Source organism: Colossoma macropomum, unplaced genomic scaffold, assembly GCF_904425465.1.
Source record: "Colossoma macropomum unplaced genomic scaffold, Colossoma_macropomum, whole genome shotgun sequence".
NCBI lineage: Eukaryota > Metazoa > Chordata > Actinopteri > Characiformes > Serrasalmidae > Colossoma > Colossoma macropomum.
Window position 1 is genome coordinate 35880451 of NW_023494803.1, and position 26473 is coordinate 35906923.

General features: G+C 38.7%; 1 protein-coding gene across 1 annotated transcript in view; it reads left to right on the forward strand.

Moving 5' to 3' along the window:
* The first annotated feature begins 6986 nt into the window (after positions 1-6986).
* tfb1m (transcription factor B1, mitochondrial) overlaps positions 6987-26473 on the forward strand; it is a 30844-nt gene continuing 11357 nt past the window's right edge. Inside the window, exons 1-6 of the mRNA XM_036592698.1 lie at positions 6987-7028; positions 8549-8684; positions 8936-9087; positions 9491-9599; positions 9821-9972; positions 12849-12968. Of these exons, the coding sequence (XP_036448591.1) occupies positions 8552-8684; positions 8936-9087; positions 9491-9599; positions 9821-9972; positions 12849-12968 (666 nt within the window). The 5' untranslated portion in view covers positions 6987-7028; positions 8549-8551. The remainder of the gene's footprint in view (positions 7029-8548; positions 8685-8935; positions 9088-9490; positions 9600-9820; positions 9973-12848; positions 12969-26473) is intronic.

Consider the following 26473-nt stretch of genomic DNA (forward strand, 5'->3'; position numbering starts at 1 on the left):
AGGGGTCAGCTTAGGGGGTGAAGCCATGCAAAGTGGCTCGCTCCTGGGTAAGAGGGACGCGCATTGTGACTGTTATTCCTGTCTGTTATTAACGTCGTTGTGTTGCTTAGAATAAACTGTTGGAGGAGGGTGGGCATTGCAGTTAATTGGCTAGTGGTTAGAATTGCCTACACTCCTCACATGTCGCGTCCTCCCGCGTTAACTCCCCCCTCAAAGTAGTGGTTGGGTCATACATTCATATCATACCTGAGCGCTGTATCTGTTTTTTATTTAGTGATGTGCTAGAGAAAGTTTTTCAAAAGGGTCATTTTTGGCCTCTAATGGGAAAGCAGCTAAAGCTAACAGCGTTATTGTGAAAGTGTTCATGTGAAAGAAACGCTGTCCTTGTATCCCAAAATATCCAAACTAGAATTAGTATCCATCCCAAGCTAATCTAACTCACCTGAATGTGCTGTAGGGGTGAATGACCCATGTGTTTACAGAGGTCGCTCTGCTCCTCTCCCTTTTCACTGCGCCGGCACTTCCAAAGTAAGAAATCGTGGCCTTATTCACTGCTGGCATTAGCATCCAGTCCGCCATGTTCTCGTTCTCCATTTTCTAAACGCGGTGTTCACTTGCTCATTTGTCGACGTCTCACACGTCAACGGAGGCGAACTAATTTATACGACAAATGGCTAACGGACAAAACCCACTAGCCTGTCTATCTAACAGACTGGACGTTTCTAATTGTAAATTCCTAACGGACTACTATTTTATGTGGTACGTTGCCCTAGTAACACATAATAATTTGTCGGCGTATTCGAAACTCCACTTTCGACTATCACCGAATATCCTACTCCCAAAATTTCATTAACACTCTCTCTATTAAATTCCATTAACTGTCTCAACAGAACCACCAGTTCAGGGTTACAATAAATGGGCCATTTTCAGGAAAAAAAAACTACCGATTTTAATGTTAATAATATATAAAGGATGTCTGTATTAAAGGCAAAGTAGAAACATACATAGCGAACAACATGTAAACAAAGTAAAATACTGTGCTAGTGAATGTAGCCTACAGTACTGTATGGAAATGGTACTCAGTGGTAAACAAGTGGAAATAAGGAGCCAAAATATAATATATTCAAGTTTTAAACTTATTAAAGCATATAAAAGTAAAAAGTAAGTGTTTTAATAAATTAATTAATTTTGTTTAGTGGTGTACATTGCAGTGACTAATTGGTGGTAAACACAAATTAGTGCGGGCGGTATCATTTTACAGTGAAATACATCTGGTTGGATGTAAAAAAACTGAACAGATTGGCTATAGAGAAAAAGAAAAAAAAATATATATAAAATAGTTCTACAGAAATATTATAGAAAGAGTGACTATATTTTAGTTTAAAAAAAAGAGTTACTGGGGACAGGAGGGCAGCACGGGGCAAACTGCAGAAAGCAAATATCAACATGAAAGCCCAGCCAAATCATGGGCATTTTAGGCGATTTAGAAATTCTGTAAGGACTCTTTTTTCTGTCCCAAAAAGGACGTATGGTCACCCTTATAGAAAGGCAAAGCATATACAGCACTATAGAAATCTGGGAGGTTTCTATGCAGAAAGTAATTTGTTTTACTCGTCTGTTCACCGGTTTTCTAGTCTGAAGCTTTAGACCTAGCCTAGATGAAGTTTCAGATTTGTGTGAGGGAAATTATTCTCCAAACAATATTGTCTTAACTAAAAAGAGCTGTAAGAGCTTAACTCTTTCCATTGCATTGCCGCTTTGATGGTTTCCGGGGCTGGTGGAATCATGCCCTCTGGAGTATTGATTGTGAGGAACATGCATAGCGCTTGTAGTGGCCTATATCTATATGTATGTGTTTGTCAATACTGAGATTCCCTACTACACATTAAGAATGCAGTGCGGTCTCCAAACACAGCCCGGCATAATTGCATAATGGGCTTTCGAGCAGACTGACCGTATGGAGAGGTCACCTTTTAGCCAAGAAAAGAACACAGCAGACCCAAGGATATCCCTTCAAAGTATGCGATTGGTCTCTTGTTGCCATGGCAGCAGTATCTGCATTTTCCTTTGTGAAGGCCCAAGCCAAGGTCATCCGCGGGATGTGCAAGCACAACTCAACCAGAGCCCCAGTGGAGCACATTTCAGTTCCAACAAAGAGCGTTTCTGACAAGCTGACCCCTCTAGCACTGTACGCCACGCTACCTGAGGTATGGCTGTGGGGTCCTAGTGCTCTGAGAACATAGTGAGCTTGCAACAATATACACAGGAGGTCTGCATACAGTTAACTACCTAATCACTTTATATGAGGACAAACTGGGTTTGGAACGGTTGTCAATTAGACCTATATTGAAAAATAAATTATTCAGTTTGCCTTATATGAAGGATTAGCCTGTATTATATGTTAGTGGGCAGAATTAAATAAATCTACATTATATATATTTAGGTTTCAAAAAATAACACTTGCAATTAAGATCTTATGTTGTTGTTGTTTGTGCCTGTGCATTACATGATTGCATTTTCAGTAACACTTTGTTTTGATAGTCCACTGTAGATGCTTTTAGATGCACACACTAGCCCTTATTCATCAAAGTTGCATATATTTACATAGATATTCATTGGTAGTAGAGCGCAGATTTGACTTTCTTTAATAATGTACATTACTCTGTGTCTTCATGAAACTTTCGTGTGACATAGAAACAAGCAGCTTGAGCTCAAATGAGGAATCTGCTTCAGTGCGTGAAATCAAGCGCCAGCCTACCAGAACCTCATTTACATATTATTTACACAAAGCACGCCCTAATTTATGCAGCTGTTTCGGGAGGGAGCCAATAAAATAACAGCATTCAGCGGCCCGTGAGCCAATGGCTGTGCTTGTAGGTGGAGTTTGAGGTCGAGGAGTGAGTGCACTGTTCCCCTCTACTGACCAAACTTTATAGTATTAAAGTTACGACAACTGAAAAGAATGTAATGTGAAACAAACAAAACATATTTTTAAGATGGTAGAATGATGTGATTGTGTAGATTGATTATTTTCCTTATTTAATTATTATATTGTCCTTACTTTATTATTTTTGGGACAGTGTCCGTAATATAAAACACAGGGCATGGTGTAATGTGTTTTAAATGGAACATGGAATAGTTCATGGAATAGCATTTCTGTATGTCAATCATCATCATCATCACCATCATCATCACCATCATCATCTTTAACCGCTTAATCCAGATAGGATCGCGGTAGCAGTTCGTAGAGCAGAGAATCCCTGACGACCCTGTCCCCCGCAACTTCCTCCAGCTCATTCGACCCTGGGGTCTCGCCCCAGTTGGCTGTGCCTGGTAAACCCCCACTGGGAGGCATCTAGGGGGCATCCTGAGCAGATGCCGGAACCACCTTAACTGGCTCCTCACAAGGCGGAGGAGTGGCAGCTCTACTCTGAGCTCCTCCCGGGTGGCCGAGCTCCTCACTCTATCAAGTAGAGTGTAGCCCGCCACCCTGTGAAGAAAGCTCATTTGTGCCGACATGCATGTAAAATAAGCATTCTTATTATTGATATAGATGATATTGATAATAGGTTTGGTTAGTTGACTGCAAATCAAGCATTTTTTCAGGTTAGTAAAAACCTATTACACTGAAATTTACACACATTCATACCTGACATGAGTTTGATCGTACAGATATGCCAAAGATGAAACTGAGGAATAAAAAAAAACTTGCCGTGAAACTTAGGTGTGCTCATTTCACAACCAAAGTTGATTGAACGCAGCTTTGATGAATAAAGGCCATTGTCTGTGCATTTCTATTAGATGAAACTGAACTGAAGTTCAGTTGAATCTACCCCTCAATCTCAGATGTATCAAGTTGATGTATAAAGCATTAGACATCATGACAATATGTTAACTCTAACTGTAGTGCTGTATAGCCTCCATACAGTGCCTTAAGAACCATCCATCCAAAAGTAGTTAGGGAACCAAAAGTGGTCTGTGTATGGCGTCGGCCAAAGAACGACAGCAACACACTCTGTAGGAGAGAGCACTTTACAAATTTCCATTGCATTGCTTCTTTCGACCTTTTTATCATCACCTAGGCTCTCAAAGAGTGAACAGAAGAATAATTTGCTGCAAAAACACTTACAAACAACAACTACCTCTAGTTCCATCCAAAATGCTAAGGTTCATAGTAATGAATGAAGACTAAAAGGGGCAGTTAGTCTAATATCACTGAGATGCTAACTGCCTCCCTTGACTGCTATTCATTGTGAACCACGTTAGCATTTTTGAAGTGAACTGCTCCTTTAAGCATGTATGTAAGCAGACTAGTCATGAGCCCAATTTCCATTCACACTGGGGGCGACTGAGGGGCCCCCTCTTGGTGAACCAGCAGTAGAACCAGTACTAGAACTGCCCCTGCACTCTATTTAAAACATTCACTCAAGCCTCACTTCTCACTTTTGCATATGGCAGCATATGTGACAAGTGCACCCAGTGGGAGAGAAGGGCTGGAAATCTTTCGCTTCCAATATGAATGTGGCATGTTGTTGAGATCCAGGAAACTGCTGGACTTTGGATCTCATTCTCAGTGACAGAATGCATCTCCACTTGAGCACCCTCAGGGGCCTGCCGGTTTTAGGGCTATCCATATAAATATGTGTATGTTTGCACATATTGAAGTCATAACTAACCAGCTTCACTGGATGTCCAAAAATGACCTTTTCCTCTGAAATGAAGGGTATAAATAGGGAGTTTCTCTATCTTCACTGCAGTAAAAGCCTCTACTCTTCTGGGAAGGCTTTACACTAGATGTTAGAACATTGCTGTGAGGATTTGACTGTATTCAACCACAAGTGCATTAGTGAGGTCAGGTACTGATGTTGTGTGATCAGTTCTGGACACTCCAACTCATCCCAAAGGTGTAGAGCTCCATAGAATGTAGTTCCACTGCTCCACAGCTTAATGCTGGGGGGCTTTATACCCCTCTAGCTTGCATGTGGCTTTGGGCATGGTGACCAAATGCTGATTAGATGATGCTGTATGTGTGCCAGATATAAATAAATGTTTTGGAATGAACTGACAATGCCATTGTTGTTTTTGATTGATTTTTAAAACCAACTTTATTGAAAACTCAGCATTATGTAATTACCTGTTCTGATTTAAAGGGTCTATATCATGGAAAAGTTAGTTTTTCTTGCTTTTATTAAAAAAAATAAAGAGTTTGATGTAGTATATAAACAATGTTGAAGTTTTACTCTACAGGGTCCATATATGGAAACTAAGCTGCAAAAACAGCCAGTCATGAATGCATTGTTTTTCATCGACATATATACACTTACTCAGCCTACAGCGATCTAACTTTGTCCATTCACTCTAACATAATAAGAATATTTCAGGTCAGACTGTTTTGTAAATGAGGCAGCCAATCAGAAGCGAGGCCATTTACATATACCAGTCTTAAAGGCACAGCACAAAAACAGCCTGTTTGAGTCCCTTTTTTCTACAGGTAGCCTTTTTGTCCACTTTCATACTATTTTTCTCAGTGTATCCCACCTTTTTGCTCGAGATCAGCGATTATTAGGACCATAAAATGTACGAGAGTTTGATATCTGTTGCCACTTTCCAAAGCCAAAATCTAATTTAAAAAAATAATGTCCGCTTTGAATTCCTCTGTGAGCCACGACATCAGCTGAACAAACGCCTAAACCAAAGAAACCTCTGTTTGCTTAAAGGAGATTCATTTCATTAATATTTTCAGTAAAGTTTGCATCATCTTATCATGAGGTTTAGGTTATTTATAATGTATTTCACTTTGCTGTTATTTTGATTTACTTAACCCCTTAAAATTCCAGGCTCACTACATCCTAAGGCTTATTATTCAGTAACTACAGGGACTTTAGTGCAAACTGGTTGAGCTGTTCTTAGGTTATAGAAGTGTGTAATAAAACTTGGGTCTGCCGGCGAGCCCTGGCCATGCAAAGGGTTAAAGGAGAATTCCATTGATTTTTCAAAGCTGTATAAGCTGTATAATTACATTGTTATGATATAAACAAAGTCATTCACATTAATTTGAAGTGGTTAATTGTAGTGCTCATATTTTCTTTATGATGGTGATAGGAACGAGGGACAGTTTATAACACAAATATAACCATTTTATTTATTTTATTATCCAAAATGACCATGGAACCTGCTCGTCTCCAGAGTTTTTATTTATAATGTTGATAAGAGCGTAATAGTGCTAAATTTTGTAAAAAATATGCTTGCTTTTAGCACTATTTTTGCCACACAATGCTCTGCAAGTACCACTTCCCTCATACATGTCCTTTAAAAAATGTGTTTTAGGCCAGAACCACATCTAAAAGCTACTGTAGAACAATATCTCAGGCATATTCATAACCATCTAATGTAATAATTTGCTGTGAGGCAGTTTTTAGAGGCATTAAACTCTTCAGATGTCTGATTTCTATCAGCACCGCTGAACAATTGTGGGGTTTTTTTGTACTTTTCACTTGCTGTTGTCATTTAAGCACCAATATAAATTGAACTAATGTGACTTGACAGACACCTACATTTAGTGTTAACTTATTTAAAAACATTTAGAAATGTTTAGAACTAATTTAGATCAGTCACATTAAAAATAGAGGCTAAAAAGTCTGCATTATAAATACATAGAATAAACCAGACTATAAATCTGGGGCTGATCCAAGAGCCCTCATTAGATTACAGTTTAATGTGTAATATAAAAGATTATTTTTCTAATTAATGTCATCTGCACCTCATTACGTGTGGTAACTAATCCTCACATTGCCAACTTCAGTTGTTATTAAATTAATTATCTTTTATACGCAATAGCGCCACAGCTGGCTTAAACGCGTTACTGCAATGACAGTATTGGGTTGTAGGGAGCTTTCAAGGGCAAAATAAGCCCCGCCCCCGCGAGTTTTCATTGGTTGTTCCGACAATACGTGCATTTTCATTGGACGAAACGTGGCCCTGCTGTGGTCAAACCTCCTCCATAACAGGAAGAGCAGAGCACGGCGCTGGTGAGAAAACGTGTTACACTGCAGTTTAGCTCAGTTTGTGGCGTGATGTTGTTTTTTATGATAAACATATGTGTGCTTATTGTTGTTTAGGTGCCTAAGTAAAGATCCAAGGCCTGCATTTACAGTTGCGCCCTGTTTTGCAGTTAATTTACTTAGCTGGTTAGCTTAGCCTGCTATCTTACACTGCACATTGCAGTGGGAAGCAAATACTGTTCTCAAATCCATACACCGCAGTTTTTCTGTTTCCTTAAAGAGCATTTATCTCATCTTTCATAGAGTGGCTACGTGAGAGAGCCTCATAAACCAGGACAGTTTTATTTAGTGGTGTGAAGAAGCTGCCAGTCTATTTTTGTACCATTTTTAGAGTTGTAATTCGTTGCTGTTGCCGCTAGATGTCGCCACAGGCCATGGTTTTTCATCCAGTGAGCTGTGGGTTTGATTGTGTTAATGGTGAATTTGTGATTTTTGCAGAAAATAAAAATGACTCAAGCATCTTATGATAAGATTAGATAGACAGTAATAAAGAACATAATTTCAAGATGTAATACTGATCTATTTAGCAATTAAAATGGAACAGCAAAGTGAGCAGTTTCATGTGCTGAGTTCTCAAACCTTAGAGAAAAAATCTTGTAAAAGCTTACGCCAGAATTTTTATGACCTCTGCACTCTGTCACTTTTTACATCTGACAACATACGTGACAAGTGCACCCAGTGGGAAAGAACCAGCCATCCTTCACACACACACACACACACACATTTATATATACACACTCACGCATATATCACTCCTCCATGAATGTGAGAGAGAGAAAGAAAAATCCAAGGAGTAAAGACAGTGTATTTTAGTAATAAGTATGAAAGTACTATGTACGTTAGAATCATATCAGTATCAGCAGACAAATGCTTAAAGAAGATTATCAGCATTAGACAGATGTTCATATTTGGTTGATATTTAAAACTAGGCAGGTGATACTATGATATTTTATTATTATTGATCACTTTTCCAAGCATATCATGGATATCGTCTGTACGTAAAGAACGCTGACCAACTGCATGTTTCATCACAAAGACAGCATAATTAGTCCTGTTTAATAGGATTTAGTGCAGAATACTGTGTCAAATAAATAGAAGTAAATATACTTTTTGATGTCAGTTTTTGAATGTGGCACAAAGTGGCGCAGTGTGTCAGGATATCATGATGCGCATTGTTTATTTTGAAACTGTCTTTAAGTATCGTGATATAATATTGTAATATCGCCCACACCTGTTTCAAACCGATGTTTGTTTACATATTCAGTATCGGCAGATACGTACATGAAAGCTATTGACATCTCTTCAATTCTCGTATCGGTGCAGCCCTAGTAATTAATGTACTGAGATGTGTATATTTAAAGACACTTATGTGGAAACACCTAATTTCTCAAATCTACATTAATCTATGAAAGAATGTAAGCGGTGATATAATATTTCTGTTTGCTTTTGAATATTTACGGCGATTGTCTCTTGCTGTGTTTGTCTAGGTGATGGCAGCGTCTGGGAAAGTGGCTTCTTTCCGCCTGCCTCCTCTCCCCACCATAGGAGAAATCATAAAGCTGTACAACCTCAGAGCAGAGAGGCAGCTCTCGCAGAACTTCCTCCTTGACTTGAGGCTCACAGGTGAGGCAGGCTGCTGAATGCACAGGAAATTCACACATGAAACATGTTCTTGGGTACAATAAATGTTAGTCTTGATTAGACAATTAAGACATATTGAATGTAACAGATTCATTTAGACACTAATGTGGACTTAGCAGTTAGACAGAGGATAAAAGGTGCATTTTCTGATTCTCATAGAACTATATGATAGAAATTATCAATATGGTGGAAGGTGGCAGAGTAACCAGTCTACGTGGACTATGTTGTTACAGATAAAATAATCCGGCAGGCAGGAAACCTGAAGAACGCATGCGTGTGTGAAGTGGGGCCTGGCCCTGGAGGACTCACCAGATCCATCCTCAACGCTGGAGCAGCTGATTTGCTGGTTGTGGAGAAGGACAAACGCTTTATACCTGGATTAGAGGTTATTAAATAACAATATAATGAATGTTTAGTACAACCGTCTTACCGCCCAACTAATTTTTTGTCTTAAGGTGTTTATTTTGTTTTAACTTAATTTTCATTCATCTTTGGATCATTTCATTCCATTTTGGCTGCTTTTAATTCCTACGTTTTTCTGCTTCTTTTAGTTTTCATCTCATCCGTCTGAACCGTGTCAGTCTGCATAGCACTCTGCATTGCAGTGTTTGCATGAAAATGAAATTGCTATTCAGCTTTTGTTTAGGATTATTTGTTTCAGTGTTTTTCTGATTCATTTCTGAAACATACTTAGATATTTTATTTTACATGACTTGTATTTGTTGTCTGAACCTAATTAAAGTAATTTGTATGTAAATGACACTCTCGTATGGTGTGTTTTTGAGCAGCTCTTGTCTGAGGCTGCCCCAGGCAGGGTCAGGATAGTCCGTGGCGATATTCTCACATACAGAATGGACCAGGGCTTCCCAGCACACATAGCCAAGAAATGGGAAGATGGTAAGAGATTTTTTAAGAGATTTGTATTATTCTGCACGAATATTAAAGAGGGGAAATGATAACAGCATGTTTAGGTGGTCTCTTTAAGTTATCAGCTGTTCACATGTTGAAAAGATTAATAATCTCTGAAGTTGCCCTTAAATTTCACCCAGTGAACTGCTAAAATTTTAAGTTACGGAAAGCATGTAATTTGGCTCGCTGTGTGTTTTGAATGTTTTCAGAGCCTCCTGATCTGCACATCATTGGAAACCTTCCCTTCAGTGTCTCAACTCCACTCATCATTACATGGCTGGAGCAAATGGCTAGCAGAAGTGGGCCGTTCGTGTTTGGACGCACGAGACTCACACTCACCTTCCAGAAAGAAGTAGCAGAGGTGAGTTAGAACTGTAGCATCTCCTTGAAGGGGAATTCCACCAAATTTTCAACATTTCTGCATAATTTAACTGTTGAGATGTAAACAAAGTGGTGGTGATAGGAACCAGGGGTCACGGTGCCTAAAGCACAAATATAGCCATTTTATTTACTTCCCGAAACAACCAGCGTCTTCTGGGTGTTTGTACTGGTGGGAAAATAGTGGTAAATCAGAAGTTTTCTTTGAGGACTATTTTGCCTTACAGTGCCCTGCATGTACCTCTTTGCCATGAATGGATTTAAAAGCATACAATTTTGGGAAATAACTTTTCTCAAAACTATTGTAACACATTGTTTGAGGCATCATAACCTGAAACATAACCATTATATGTAATAAGAAGACATTAAACCCTTCAGACATCTGGTTACGATCACAATCACTGTGAACAAATCTGATTCAGTAAGTTTCTATAGAGTTTCACATCAAACCACTCTGAATGGCTTTGTTTACATCTTAACCACTATATTATGCAGAAATTTTAAAAAAGTTGAAGGTGAAATTCCCTTTCCCCCGACAAAAGGGTGTAGACCTTGCTTTCCTTGGAAATGTGAATTTTCTTGTTGTTACTTTTCAGCTGGGTAAGATGTTTGGTGTTTTTTGTTAACATAAAAGTTTTTTTTTAATAATTTTGGCATATTCACTCAGCATCATGTTCATTAATGTGTCTTAATAATAATTTAATAATAATTAGACTTTTTTTTCAAACTATTGTCAACAGCCTGTCGACACTGTATTAACATAACCATGTATCCTCAAACTGATAACTTGACAGGGGAAGGTAAATACGTTTCTAACTTTTAATTTCGCATTAATTTTTATGTTAGTATAATGACATTACATTTCAGGTCCATTCGTGAATTTTTTTCATCCTGTACAGGACAGTTGCTTTGCTCAAACGATGAAGAAAAATTGAATGAAAATTGACTTCCATGATTTTGATACGACTGCAGTGATATTGAAACTCTCGAGTCTTTTGAAAGGTGTGAGTGCTGATGAATGCCGACATCACACGCGGATAAACTCAGGGCTTTGTCAAGTAATACTGTTACAGATATTTACATGTATGATAAATTGTTGTTTTCATCAAAACTTGTTAAAAACATTTTGAAAAACCAAATGGCCTCGTTCACCAACCGTTTCTAAGAAGAAATTTCTTCTTAAAACCCACTTACGCAGTTTTTACGAAGATTCTACCATTCACCAGTGTTTTCTTATCTGGGATTTGTTCTTAGGTAACAAGTAACAGAATCTACACACACTCAAGAGCACAAAGGTGTGAACAGTTCTGTGGTTTAAGAACACGTCATGAATCTGACATAGACTTTTTCTTGGGACCTTTCTCAAGAACAAATTTAAGAAAACATATAGGAAGATATTGGTGAATGAGGCTCAGTGATTTTGTCTCTGTAGTCTGCTATTGATGATACTTGTTAAGCTTGTTGCCAGAAACTGGTCAAGACTGAATTATGGTTGAGCGTTTTTTTTACTTCTGTTTACTTGTACAGTCTGTTACAAAACTGACTACTGTGTTCACTAATTTTGCATGAGAATTGTGGTACTTGATGTCTGTGACATCAACAAGCTAGATAGTCAGCTGTGAGTCACCCATTAGCATATTAAGTCCTCTGTCAGCTCTACTGAGAGTGACTACTTGCTGATGTAAAGAGATTGAAAGCTCACATGTATTATATTCACCAGTCTATCAGCGATACTTGGAGACATTTTACTGAAGCTCACTTGCTGCAGGAACCACAGTATCCAGGATGAAAAGTAAACTTCCACCGGGACCAGAGGCTTCCCTCTCTACAGTGCTTTCTAAGTTGTGGGAGATACGGCAAAATATAACGAAATGATACTTGAACATTTTTACATAATGGATATGTTAACTTTTTTTTTATTCACACTTTTTACAATTTTACATTACTGTATTAGAAAAAGGCCATTATGATTTAGTACAGCGATTTAAACGGTTAAACTATTCAATTATCTAACTATATGCAGTTATTATACACTCTTAGCAAAGTACACAGTGCTGTGACTTGTAACAGCAGTGGATCCCATTGTAGTTTTATGTAGAACCATTTTTAAACAGTTCTTTAAAGAGCCATACACAAGACTTTCTCCATCCTAGGTAAGAACCACTTAAGTTGACAAAGACCTTTTTAAACATTTAGATAGTTCCTTGAGTCATCTTGGTTCTATATATAACCAATGTCTTTACAAGCATAAGGCCCTTGTTACGGGTGTGTACTGGCTGCTGTTGGTTACAGGCTCTCTATAATTGGTTTAACCCTTGTGTGGTGTTCAGGTCTGTCGAACCCATTTTCAATGTTTACCAAAATAAAAAATTATGTGATTTATTATTATTTCAACCCCAGATTCCTTGGCCTTTGCTCATTTTCTGTGAAGAACATATAAAATAACACATTTTCAGTGACTTCACTGTGTCCCTTCACTCTGTTCTCCTCCTACGTGGACAGGCTGCTGACTGGCTACAGCTGCTAAAGGAGAACCCTACGCCTTCCACTTGTGATATTTTGAACATCTGTTATTTTTACGTAAATTGTTATGGCTGTATTGATTTAAAAAACCAACAATGTGGGTCCACCAGACCACTGAGTAACAAACACATCAACACCACACAAGGGTTAAAGCTGTCTTTTTGTTTTTTACACATGCAGTTGATCAGTATTCTAGAAGTACTGGCGATACCCATGGTATATTCAGAAAAGCGTGTTGTGATGTAATCATCACAGTAATGATAACATATCATCGTACCGCACTCCCCTGTGTGTGTCCCTACAGAAACAGTGATGCTTTGCTTTTCTCCTTTCCAGAGATTAACAGCCAGTACTGGGAGCAGACAGCGCAGCCGCCTCTCCGTCATGGCCCAGTATCTCAGCACCGTTAAAAACTGCTTCACCATCCCCGGGCGTGCCTTTGTACCCAAACCAGATGTGAGTGTTTTGTCTTTTCATGTCTTAGACTCCTCTTCACCTTTTAGCCCACTCGCTTCACACATGTTGGCAGTGGGTGGTGTCTCATTAGGGCCGTGTTGAGCCTGTGTCTTAGATGTGGCATCAGAAATAGTGACACATATTGTACATAATGATGCCTGCTGGGCATTTGGCATGCAGCGCTCTCATGCAGCATGGTAATAAGAGCAATGTCTGCATTGCTGCATTTGCAATTAGAGGCTTGTTCGTTTGATTTACGGCAGTTGCGTAACAGCAGCGGTTTGATGGGGAACACCAGGGGATTGTGGGTGATCGAGGAGTCCCCTGAAAGAGAAATCCCTCTCACTCAAACAGTCCCCTCATCTGTAAATATTTAATCCAAGCAGAGTGAGTTGAAAATGGAGAGATGAAGAGAAGGAAAGTGGGACGGGTTGTGCATTCTCTTAGATCAAATGGCACCGATGATTATTTCATCATACACTGGGGTGTTTTGCCACGTGTGAACCAGTGTTGGCCAATGCGGTTTTGCTTTGGGACCCACACACGAGCACTTGTGCAAATCTGTTGGCTTATCATTTTAATTGTACTGCACTGCCTTGTCTTACATACTCAGTCTGAAAGTTGGTATTTTAAAGGACGGAAAACGAATGCTGCCTTATTAAATCAAATGTGTTGATAATGTAATTTATTGGTTCATTAGTTCACTTCATTTTGCATTACGCTGTTTTGTTCAATTATCAAAAAAACCCTCACATACTAAAACCATTTTATGTTCTCTTCTGAAGATTTTAACTAAAGCATGATATTTTCTCAACAAACATGTAACGCTTTCAGAGTAACTGTAGCCTGTATGTATAAAATGTATTTAGTGGTGATGCTCATACATTTTAAGTAATACATGACAGCTGTGTCTTGTTCAGCGCTGTTGCGCAGAGGATAAAAGGACATTCTGATGATGCCAAATCACATTGAAATAGAGACACCAACTCCATCTCACATAAAGTAGGCCCATCCCTGCATTTTATTACTTGGCATTGTGCAGGGACAGTCTGCAAACTGCACACTAGATCTGCAGTGTTAATATTGCACTTGGATCCAAATGGTGCTGCAGATAAATTGTGCAGCTGTTTTATTGCAAGCAGAGACTGCTTATTAAGGGAAGAGTCACATTACAAGCCTATATTACAAGCCTTATTGCTGAGTTCTCTTTTTTCCCAGATTCAGTCTTTCTGTGTTGTGATGGTTCTTATTCATTTGTGTAAGTGACCCATACAGTCGTTTGCAAAAAATTGCAAATTACATTTGGTTGATTTGATTGAAGTGAAAATAACTGAACACATTCTCTATAGATAACACACTTCTGCACATTTTAATTCCCAGTTGTTGTTTATTTACTGAATTTAACGCATTGGAAAAAAATAAAACATAAAATGTGGCCTGTGCCCAAGTTATGATGCATTTTATATTTTTTCCAATATGTTAAATTCAGCAAAAGCAGAGAAGTTTGCAGTAATGTTTGCAGAAAATGCCATATTTAAGTCTCCCTGTAGTAATTTTACCTGGGCTGTTCAGACTTTTGCACATGACTTTATCTGTCTTTAGTGTGAACGACATGTGTTCTGATACGACCTGCTTGTGCAAATCCTAATAAATAACGTCATGTGAATGGTTCAGGTGCGTCATGGACGGTGAAGCAAATTATGGCAAATTCCTTTGACTGATAACTGACCAACATTAGTCAGTGATAAATCATTGACTGTCAAGCCAAAAATCACCCATTAGAATTTGTTATAAAACAGGTATTTCTGGTTCTAAATTCTGATTGAGCCACGTTTAAAGCCATTGTAAAATACTTGATATATATACTTATGAGAGAACAGTTCAATTGAATTCTTTATTAATGCAACGAGATATTAAAAACTGTTCTTATATGGATCATGGAACAGTACTGAGCTAACTTCACGTTAGCTGCTGTTGCCACACTGCTGAAACGGAATAATGATGGTGTATGTGCGTGTGTGCAGTGGATAAAAACACATGAATTCTGATTTGACGGTTCTTATTAATGCTGCATGGCCATGAATCTGCCATCCATTATATTTCCTTATAATTAACAGACTCCTTTCACACAACGTCAAAATGAACTGAGTGAACTGCTACTTTAAACTTGTACAAACAGCAGACACTAAAACAACCACACTGAACAAAGTTTACAGAAAAGAGTGAAAAAAATGGAAGCTGATCAAACAGAGAAAAGAAGGTAAGGTTCCTTTCATTTATCCACCGTGAAGAAGAAGAAGAATGCTAGCAAAAGGGGGCAAACTCGGTGCCAAAATGGAGATACAACAACCTGACTGTTTAAACTGAGGTTGCATTGCATCGGCTACGTATCAGATGTTAAAAGGGCCTAAATCGGAATTGAAACTGTCAGTTTCAGTGTGTTTTTACCATATTGTTGCTGTCGGAACAAAAACTTGTATGTCCAAAATTATAAGTTTACACGAGAAGGAAAACTACTTACGTTACGTTTAATGTAAGTCAATGGAACCAGACATTTTTCCAGGTAATTGTGGGACGTTTCTTTTGGTCCATGCATTGTGAAATTTACTCACAATATAAAGGCCGACACGCATTTTCAAATAATGTCAAAAACTAAAAAACGACAAAAATGGAGATTTTGGGGAACGAGGTTTTGTTCTGACAGCAGTAATGTGTGAAAATGGCCTAAATCGGAACTGAAACAATCACAAAAATCACATCTGTGCCACATCAACCTAGCAATGTGAACACAGCCATTTTGAAGCTCCGAATTCTCTTTAACACTGACTTTTAAATTCAGATGAATCATTTTTGCCGCAGTGTATTTACTCCTGGAAAGTGAGTCTGTGTAAGATTTCCCTGAAATGGACACATTACAGCAAGCGACCGTACATTTAATACAACAGCAAGCTGCTACTCGCTCATCTGGGAGACCCCTACAATTCTCATTAAGTAGACCATGTCATTTTTGGGTGGTTAATTGTTTTGTTAGTCTCTGTAATTTGTAAAGGTGAATCATTTCTATGTCATTGTCCTCCTCATGGTAAATTACAGCATGCATCGTTTGTGCTATTGTTATGCAGTGTTGCTTTAGCTACAAATAGGCAGGTATGGATTATCCCAGAAAGTGCTGCTGCTGTACAGCTGTGAAAGAATTCGTTAAGGCTTTGGAGGAAATCTGCAGACTGAGTGGCCTTAGTTGCCTCACACAGTGTGTTCTACATAGTCTCCTGTCATGCTTTCATCAAACTAAATGGATTGAGGCGGTGGAACTGTTTTTAGACAATAATTCTTAGAATTAGGCTGCATTGCATTGTGCATTATCGTACATGTTTGGATGAATTAGTATGCTCAGATTGCTTAATTCCTCATTGAATCCCTTTTTATAAGGTCAGAAGAAATTAGCTGTAATATTTTAGTGTGGGTCTATTTATAATCGTGGGCATTAACTGATATTGACATGCTGCAAGGAGTGTTTTTAATGTGGCTTGGTTTATGTCTGGCAGTCTTGTTTCACCCCTGCGAGGCACCTTGTTCTGTCACATTGAGTGACTGTAGTCGTCCTTGAAGGCTTGTGTCCATGGTGATTGGCCAAGCCGTACGCCCCGGGCCGCTTTTCTCTTGGTCTCTTCTGTCATGGATCACACTCTGAGCCCCCACCTGGCTGCCCAGTCACATGGCTTTAACCGCAGACGTTGCTTACATAATGACTGCTAATGACTCAAAACCCGTCTTGGAGCATCTTTTTGAAAATACGCCTGTTTTAGTAATTCTGCAGGAATTTAAATGAGCTGAACTCGACTCTGGCACTGTATCTAATTAAACATTCCCCCTTTTGTGTTCTGTATTAAGATAATGTATTTTGAACACATTCATCGCTTACATTTTCAAAATATTCATAGTTGAGCAGCCCATTTGTGCTTTGTGGAAAACATAAATGTGCAGCACTAGAGGGTGTGTGTCTCTCCCACCCCCCCTTTGCAGAAGTAACAGCCCCTACTGTTCTGATAAGGCTTTGTGCTAGATGTCGGTACATTGCCGTGAGGATTTGATTGCATTCAGAGTACGTTATTCTAATATATACAGATCTCAAAACTCATCTCAGTATTCTTTTTACTTAATTGGCTATTCAAATAAGGTGATGTATATTGAAGTATATTAAAGTATGGTTTGACATATATAAGAAACAGTGTTTTATCTTGTAATGTGCCTTAAGGCTACGTTCACATTACCAGGTTGAAGTGGCACAAATCCGATTTTTTGCCCTAATGTGATTCAGATCTGATGTTTTCAGGGCTGTGTGGACACACAAATCTGATCTTTTCAAGACCTGACCTGAGCCACTTTCATATGTGGTCCTAGATTGGATATGTATCCGATTCGTGGTCATGCGACCTTAATGTGACGCTCAGATCGGAATTTGTGTGCTTTTTTTCAACTGTGCACGTGCCGTCATTGCCGTCATTCAGTGTTACCATGGCAGCAGCGCCGAACAGAAGTTAAAGCCTGTAAACTGTGGAAAAGCAACACATCTCACCTTTTTCTCCTTTGTCTCGCTCTAATAATGAACAGATGAGAGCTGATCAGAGTTAATCATCTTCGTAGAGAAGGCTCGTTCTGCTAATTAGATTCATTCACGTGACATTACAGAGTAGGATATACGCATACGAGTCATTTCAGGACCCCGGTTCATCCACATTAAAGACAGATTTGAATCACTTACCTAAACGAGTGTGAACCATTGTGTCAGAGAGACCGGATTTGAGCAAAAAATCGGATTTAAGCAATGAGGCTTGTATTGTGAACATAGCCTAAGTGTGCAGCATAGAATAAAAGACATAAAACACATGCAGCTGGTATTACGCCTTAAGACCTTTACACACTGAGCGCGACTTATTTGTGTGATTTATTTGTGATTTATTCAACAAAAAATGCAACATTATTTTATTCTGTTGCATTTTTGCGGCTTTCGCAGGTAACATTAGCTCTACTGACCAATCACTGCTCGTCTCTGATGTTGGCATGGGGACAGCCAAGCTGATGAATCAGTTGTGTCTCAGCAACTAGAACTTTCTGCTTCTTCAGGCGTTGTGCTGCATCTCCAAATGCAGCTCAGAGTTACAGAGATAAGAACAGTTTCAGCTCCTGAATGAGGCGTTAAAATTCTGCCTTCCTTTCACTTTTCTAAAATGGAAAGTAGCCTGCTCAGTGTCACAGTTTGCCTGTTACATGAGGAGCTAAGGATATCTTTTTGATCTTTTTGATTTTGACGTTTTGACTGTTTGTTTTTTTTTTTTGTTCACAGCTTGAAGAATACAGCGTTATTCCAAAAAAAAAATAATAATAATAAAAATCACGTCACGTCCAGTCTGTATAGTTTTGATGCGAAAAAAAAATACATCCATATATTTTGTTTCTTCGTGTGTGTAGCAGCCTTTATGTTACATAAAATATGCCCTTATTCATAACAAAATAAAATACTTTGGAAACTGTTAAAATAGGACAGAATTTACCTAGGAACAGCATATGTATGGGAAAACACTGGGATGGCCAATAAACGTAGTTCCTTTGCTCCACAGCCGAATGCTGGGCGGTTATATACCCAAACCTTGGCACTAGGCCTGGTGAACTTAGGCTCATGTGCAGCTGCCCCAGAGCATCTTAGGCTGTTTGCCAGTGCTTTTTATGGAGATTTTACAAGCTGTGTGTGCGCAATAAAACAACCAAATTCACTAATTAGTGGGGGTGTATGGATATTTTTTGACATACAGTGTCTGTCTATACATGTATAACAGTTCAATTATATAACTATTACTTCATATCAGATCAAAAAGAAAATCTGTAGTATGGCACATCCCTAATATCCACTGTGACATCTGAGTAAGTCTTTGTGGACAGGGCTTAAGGGCAATTCAGCAGCTTCTACATCAAAGACCGGCCAGCAGAGCTTCACAGCACTGATGGCCATACGCTTTCTGACTTGCCTCTGACCAGCATATAGAGGCAGACGTGACACAGCGGCGTGGGAGCTGAAGTACTGCTGCTGCTGCACTGTCCTCCCCCGTATTTACACATACACAGCAAGAGTGGAAAGTGGCCAGAGACAGATTAATGACACAGATCGATCAGAAAGCAGAGTGAGGAGTACCTCAAACAGATGGTTGTCTGGGTGTCCTGAGTAATGCCTGCATCAGCTCCACCTCCAGCGTCTGAGGGGAGGAGCATACAGATGTTTTTCATGTCTACAGCCAGAGATATCACAATACCACTTTCATAAAAAAATATGGAGATGAGAGTGAAACTGTGATATGATCTAATTTTACTTCTACTAGGCTACTCTGAGCTATTTTAGTAATAAATTAATATATATTATTAATAATTAATATATATATTACATCCATTATGTAGTTTTATTCTCTGATCCTTTCATTCTTTTGAACTTTTCAACTTTCACATTTGATATATAAGTGAATGCACTTTTATTATGCACGCTATTTTGGTGACACTTTATTTTGAGTGGTCTCTTTAAATTAAACAACCTCAACAGACTCTTAGTAACATGTCAGCAACATATGAGGGTTAGGATTAGGTTTTGGGTTGAGGTTTGAATTCGGGCCAGGGTTAGGATTAGGGTTTGGGTTGAAGTTAAGGTTAGGGTTAGGATCAGGGCCAGGGTTAGGATTAGGTTTTGGGTAAGGTTGGTAAGGTTAGGTTTTGCGACATTAGAAGTAGCAACTTAATGTAAGTAATGTATCAACAGAACATCTACAAGATATTTACTTTAGTGTATTCAGATGCTTCACTACTGCTACTTCACTGATATGTTGTTGATGTGTTACTGATCGTGTTACTTAAGGACCACACCAAATAAACCGTTACCGCTATTTTCATAGCATTATATTAGTTTATATTCTGCTGTGTTAAGTTTATATTGGTGTCTTCATGCACGTGGGAAGTATGGTTGCTGAGGGGGCTGCAGAACTTCCAGATTTCTGGATTAACTGCTAAAAATAATTTAAAAACTACTGAGTTAACACTGTTTAACACTGCATTTTATTTTAAAGTGAGCCGAATTGCTTCCCTCAGATTTAGACTTTGAGTGCAAAACTGAAATGTGGACCCACATACAGGCCCCTGTAGTCTAAAATAAATAAATAAATAAAGTGTTAATAATATAGAGGTCTCCACTTAAAATTCTTATGACAGTGCTGCCTGGCATTGCAGTCTGTCAAACATGCCTTTTTTTTGGAAATTTCGTTAAATTTATATGGGTATTGTTTTCTCAATTTCATCACAAGAACAAAAATATCACAGAATATAGAATAGAATAAAAACATAATCGTGGCACTGGCTGCATGGCCAGACCACCTAGAGACCCGTTTATGATAAATGGGGTCAGATCTGGTATCAGAAGGGTTCCATTCAAATAAATGGGGTCAAACGAGGTATCAGGAGTATATGAAAGTTATTCCAATGTCTCTGAAAGCCTGTGGCACCATTCTCTCAATATATCATAGTCCCAAGGTTAAATCTAAAAATACCTCATTTAAAATGAAGCGCTTTGGATGTTGGCCGCAGCTCATAATTAGTTCAGGAGAGCATGGAGCCAGATTACAGCTGAGTCTGCTTTGTTTACTTTTAATTATACTGAAGTCTGTAAAAATGGTGTGCTTGGAACAAGGATATGTTTAGAAAGTGCATGAATATTGCAAAAAGTTTATTAATTGGTTTATTTATTTATTGTTTACTAATTCGTTGTTTATCAGTATTCCACAAGCACAGTAGTCTTTGCCTGGCAAGGTCGCACTGGACACACTGTTTGAAAGGTAATAATTGGATGGGTAGTAATTAAGGTACTTTGAAGTTCAATTAGTTTTAAGAACATAGCTTTTCAGTAGTTAATGGTGTAGTCTCGGTGAATTGAGCTGTCACAAGTTGCTGATGATCAATTCATGACACATGCAGAGCAATTTTACTGTGGAATTGAGTGGAGCACGTCAGCACATGTGGAAGTGAGATTTATAAGGAAAAGGGGCAATAAATCTCACTGCTACATGCCTCTGTGAACACTTGATTTGAAAATTACTGACTTGTATTTGCATGCCCATAAACATGCGCCTTCAAGGTCTTTTGCAGGCCCTTTTCTAGAATCCATTGTACACACAACATCAAAGCTTAAAAGTCAGGTTTTTGTTCATTCTGAGATCTTATATTTAGGCCTGTCATGATTATGAAATTTGATTATTATATGATGATTAAACGTAACGTAAACTTAATTTTCATGCCATGACATTTTTTTTCTGAACATTGCGCCACTTTACCTGAAAATATGAACATGCATCATCTAGAAGATGATGATCTAGAATATTTAAATCCTTCATTTCGTCAAGCATGTAGTTGGTTTCAGCATTGCTCCAAAAGTGTTTTTGCTGCATCTTGTGGCAACACTGCTTGCCTGTCTCCGGTCTGTCTGTTTCGCACATGTGCAGACTGAGGAATACGAAAGAAATCAGAGTAAGTGTTTACATGCACTGAGAAATCTGATTACTGAGCTAAAATCCAGCTCTCTTTATCAGATTTCTTAATCGGATTTCTAGACCTTACTTCAATCTGAGAAATCAGAGTCTGCTGTTTACCTGACCATTTGAATAATCAGATAACTGCAGAAATCTACTACTATTACTATCTATTACTAGATGCATGTAAACTTACCCATTAAATGGTTTAATAAATTCTAGTACATTAGAGGTATGGGCTGAGCCTAACTTTTTAGTGATGCAAGTGCTCCCTTTCACATATTTTGCCGTTTTAAGATGTAAACATATGATTGTCAAAACAAACTGTAAAAATAATTGCAATCAGCTTAAATAATTGCATTCAGGGCATTATATAATAATTGTGTCTGACCTATGTATAATGTGTAGTAATTGCAGCGTATGTTACATTTAAGATGAGACATATAAAAAAAAACACGTACATTATTTAAAAATGAAAATTAGATGCACTTTTTGAAAAGCATACCTCACACACAAAGCAGATGGCTCTATCTGTGCATTGTTATTTTATTCTGCAACACCTCCCACCCTGTGTTCTTGTTATGGAAGTTTTCACGCTGGGAAAAGAAAAACGTATTTGGCGAAGCCTTCTGAACAGTTGTTTTTGCTCGTAATTGGTCCAGAGAGCTTTTGTATCCTGTACACAAGCAACCCTAACCCTTCTCTAAAATGTTATTTTAGAAGATGAACGATGCTCAGCCATACAAGTGTACTATAAATATCCCTGACACGCTTCTATTTACTGCAGCATTAATTTGAGGTAAGAAGGCGTAAAGAAAAATTTCAAAGCATTAAGCTGGTGCTTACTCTAGAACATTACAAGCTGTGAACCGTCAGATCAGATAGTATTATTTCTCTTGTGGGCCCTTTTGTCTCTGCAACCCATCTTGCCTGTCTCAGCAGTTTACAGCCCACCAGGCAAGGGCAGTATCATCATTCCTGAGAGCTACGCTCTGGGGTTAGTGCTGCAGAGACATGGAAGTCTTGATCAGGGCAAGGTCATTTGCTGTGTGTGTGTGTGTGTGTGTGTGTCCATATCTGTGTGTGAGACAACCATATTATAGCCCCCATATCTTGTCCTGAAGAAGATAATGGTCTGATCGAGGAAAAATGCCTCCTTTTACCCGTAGTGAACAATAGCAGTGCTTTAACTGATTGTCCTCCGTCATGTATTATGGCCTAACATTATTGCTGATGGGTATTTGATGGAGGGAGTCTACTGTTGCCAGCTCTATCAGTCTTACGATTATGAAGTAACTTAACCAGTTCTTCATACTTACCTGTAGAATAATGAGCATGCATCATTGTGTCAATGCATTCAGTAGGTTATTTTACATGCCACAGAACCCAGCTAAAAGGGGAGCCTATCCACTCTTTCCATTTTTTATCATATCTTGTTTAACACAATTTTCCACTCATCCCAAACATAGTCATTCAGCCAAGACATCGGCAAGACATGTAACACTGGAGCTATGAGTCTGATGTTGCTAACAAATGCTGCAAGTCAGTAGTCACCCCAATGTTTTCTGTAAATACATCCCCAAAAATTCTCTTAACCTGCTCAAACTGAATCCAGATCTCAATTAAGATTGTGCAGACATGTCAATATGGTTTAGGGCACAATATGACTTACTGTGAACTATAACAACAAACAAAAACTTCAGCAAGTAGGCAGCCATTTAGGCATGTTTGTCTGATGTCTGATGTCCCCTTGCCTGTGCACACATCATACATTACATTTGCAATTGTTTCTATTTATAAACACATATATTTTCAGTTTGAAAATTCAAGATTAATTGTTATTTATAAAGAGAAACAACAGAAATCTCAAACGTAATTAGCAGTGTCCATATGCCTGCATAATGTGCATGCACAATTAGAGAGGTCAGAATTCAGCAAAGCACCTCTGTTGTCTAAAACGTTACATTAAACTTATTTAAATTCACAGCAAGTTGTACTGTGTCTAAAACCATATCAACAAGTGTGTGCGACTTTAATGAAGACCAGGATATGGTTTGAGCAGGTTGAGAGAAGTTCTGGGGATGTGTTTACAGAAAAGATGACTATTGACTTCTAGTGTTTCTTAGCAATATTAGCCTCATAGCTGGACACTGAACTATTCCTTTAAGGGAACAATTGCCGTCTGCTTCCCTAAACCCCAAAAAATGTCAGACAAAGCTGCTTATAAACCATATTAATAAAAAAAAACTAAAAATTACAAAATATTTCAAAACTATAACATCCAATTTGCGATTTGAGATTTATGTAGCAAACCACTCCAGCTGTTATAACTTGATTGTTTAACTCTGCTAGCATGCTAGCTAGCAAGCTAAATGCTACACAGCTAGCAACAACAAATTAAACAGTCCTAAATCAAAGCTTATAGCCAGACTAAGCAAATGTTCTCTAAATGTATGCACGTCATGGTTAGACCTGTTTCAAAAATGTGTTCATTATAGAGTTTGAATGGCTCTGAATACATTCCAATTTAAAAAATCCACTCCTCACGGTCTCCTCATTCTCTTGTGATGTGAGGGGCCACTTGTGAAACGTTGATATGATACACTTTCAATTTGTAAGTGAAAGTTGTAAAGGACGTTTTAAAAAAAGTACTGAAATGCGACCCATAATTAGATGCTATGCTAAATGGCCCCAAGAGAGTAAGTCCTGAACTACAGTCTGTCATGACTGCAGCACAGGCCAGAACCCTTTGAAGCAAATGTAGGTTAAATACACAGAAAAACTCATCTTATTACTGTTCTTTTCCCTTGTGAGTCTTAATTTTTTATGTTTTATAACCGGGACAATCTCCCCTGAATAATCACGGCTGGATGGAAAAAGAGGAAAGTGACATGAAAAAGCAGCGCTTTGTCAATATTGATGTAATTGACCATGATGAGCACAGACAAACATTAGTGTGAAGAGTCAGCCAGAAGCGGCAACACGCCACAGGTATCTGTACATACAGTCTTTATATAAAGGAGCCGTTTATAAAGTAGTTTGTCAAGTATTCCGGAAAGGCCTGCAGGCATATTAAGCAGAAAGCAGTTGATAAGAGATGGCAGCGCTGTGAGAGGGACACGTTCAAGATGCCAGGTCTGTATGACACAGCACACAGTGAGCCAATTTCAGCACCATCTCCATTCTGGAGTGCGTTCAGATTGGCTGCTCTGTGCCGCAACCTGGATGACTAACCTGCTGCTGCTCCGCATCCCACAAACCCCAATTAGACGCAAATACTTTCAGGGTATTTTCAGTGTATTCATGTATAATTTTCAGAAGATGTAGCACCACAAAAACCCTTCACTTTTTCTTCATTTGACAGTTCACTGTTGACCTGTCTATCAATAGATGCATATAGTTGATGTCTTAATGAAGGGTTTATTGTCTAAATCCAGCAGAGACCAGTATTGAGTTCTACAGCCATGATTGGTGATTTTAAAAAGCAAAGAAAGGACCTATGTATGAACCATGCAGGCACAACACACTCATGAGCAGCATTTCGGCCTACACAGGGCGCTACAGTACAGTCTGTCCAAATAAATAAATAAATAAATACATTTTGGCAGCATAGCACAATGCTTTTCTTCAGAGTAAACATAAACGCTCAGTTTATTAAATGAGACTCAGGATTTATGAGGACTTGTTGCTTCCACAAAATAGTTTTATTAATAAAAATATAACTACTTGCACAAGCAGACTGAAACAACAGTAGAGAAACATTGGAACCTTAATTTCTCTGTGAAATCAAGAAGTGCTAAAGCATCCACAAAAAAAATTAGCTGCAATTATCCAATTGAGAACCATTAAATTTGTCACCAAACGGAACCGTGGGCCGCTCTGTTTTGCTTAGGCCACTCGAAGCTCATGTTTTAATGTGCTAATGAACAAGCTACACTGTAATATATAAGTTTTGCCTGGTACACTTTCCCAGACAAAGGGCATTCTTTCAATGCACTACTCATTATTTACATTTAATCTGCCTTTCTTTGTATCATATTCTTTTCAATGTTTCACCAAAAAATTGTGGTAACATGGGGTTACACAAGTAAAGGTGTAAAATGGTTTGTCTTCTTATAAAGAAGATTCACTATAAACATGCCTGGGTGTTGGAACTAAGACTAGAACTGCATATTCTCTTAAACAATAGCAAAAAAAGGATAATACTTAAAATCAAACAAGCTGCCAAACTGGCTGTATACGGCTTTGGGGAATGAAAAAAAAGGAATCCCAAAGCATGATAAACATTTCTTAAAATATCCTGACTCTAAAGCCTCTCCTGTAAAACTAAATGGCTTCTGTTTATGAAATGAGTTCTGCGGAATTAAAAAGAAAAACCTGATACTGGTTATGTTGGTGCAATGTAAACTTCTATCTTTTTTGTTTTTTAACCTGACAGGACAGAGGAAGAGCCTTCAAATAATAAACAACCTTTGTCACTTTAGTCATTTGGCAAGCAGAACATAGTACATATAGATACATTTGCAAAAATAGACATGGATTTGGCACATTCTCAGATGAATCATGGCAGTGTATGAGTAGTTCGGGAGGGAATGAGGAGGGTAGTTATTGCATTGAGTAACGGTGCATGGGTAGTCATTATGGTCCAGGTGATGGCACTGTTGGCTGAGGGGTGGGCTAATCCGCCCCAGAAGGGCAGTGCGGTGCTTGGCTGTGCCCACTCAGCATGCCCACGGCTGCCTGCAGGGGGCGAGCTGGGCCTAGCCATCTGCTCGCCCGTGGGAAATCTGTTTCAGAGGAAGAATGCGCTGTGCCATCCATCACTGCCAAAGCTTGCTTTGCCAGAGCAGAGCAACATGGGAGATACATTCCTCCCCTCCGCAAAGCTGAGAAGCATGACTACGGCACACGAACGCTGTACACATAATGGACAACGAGGCTGGGCAGTTG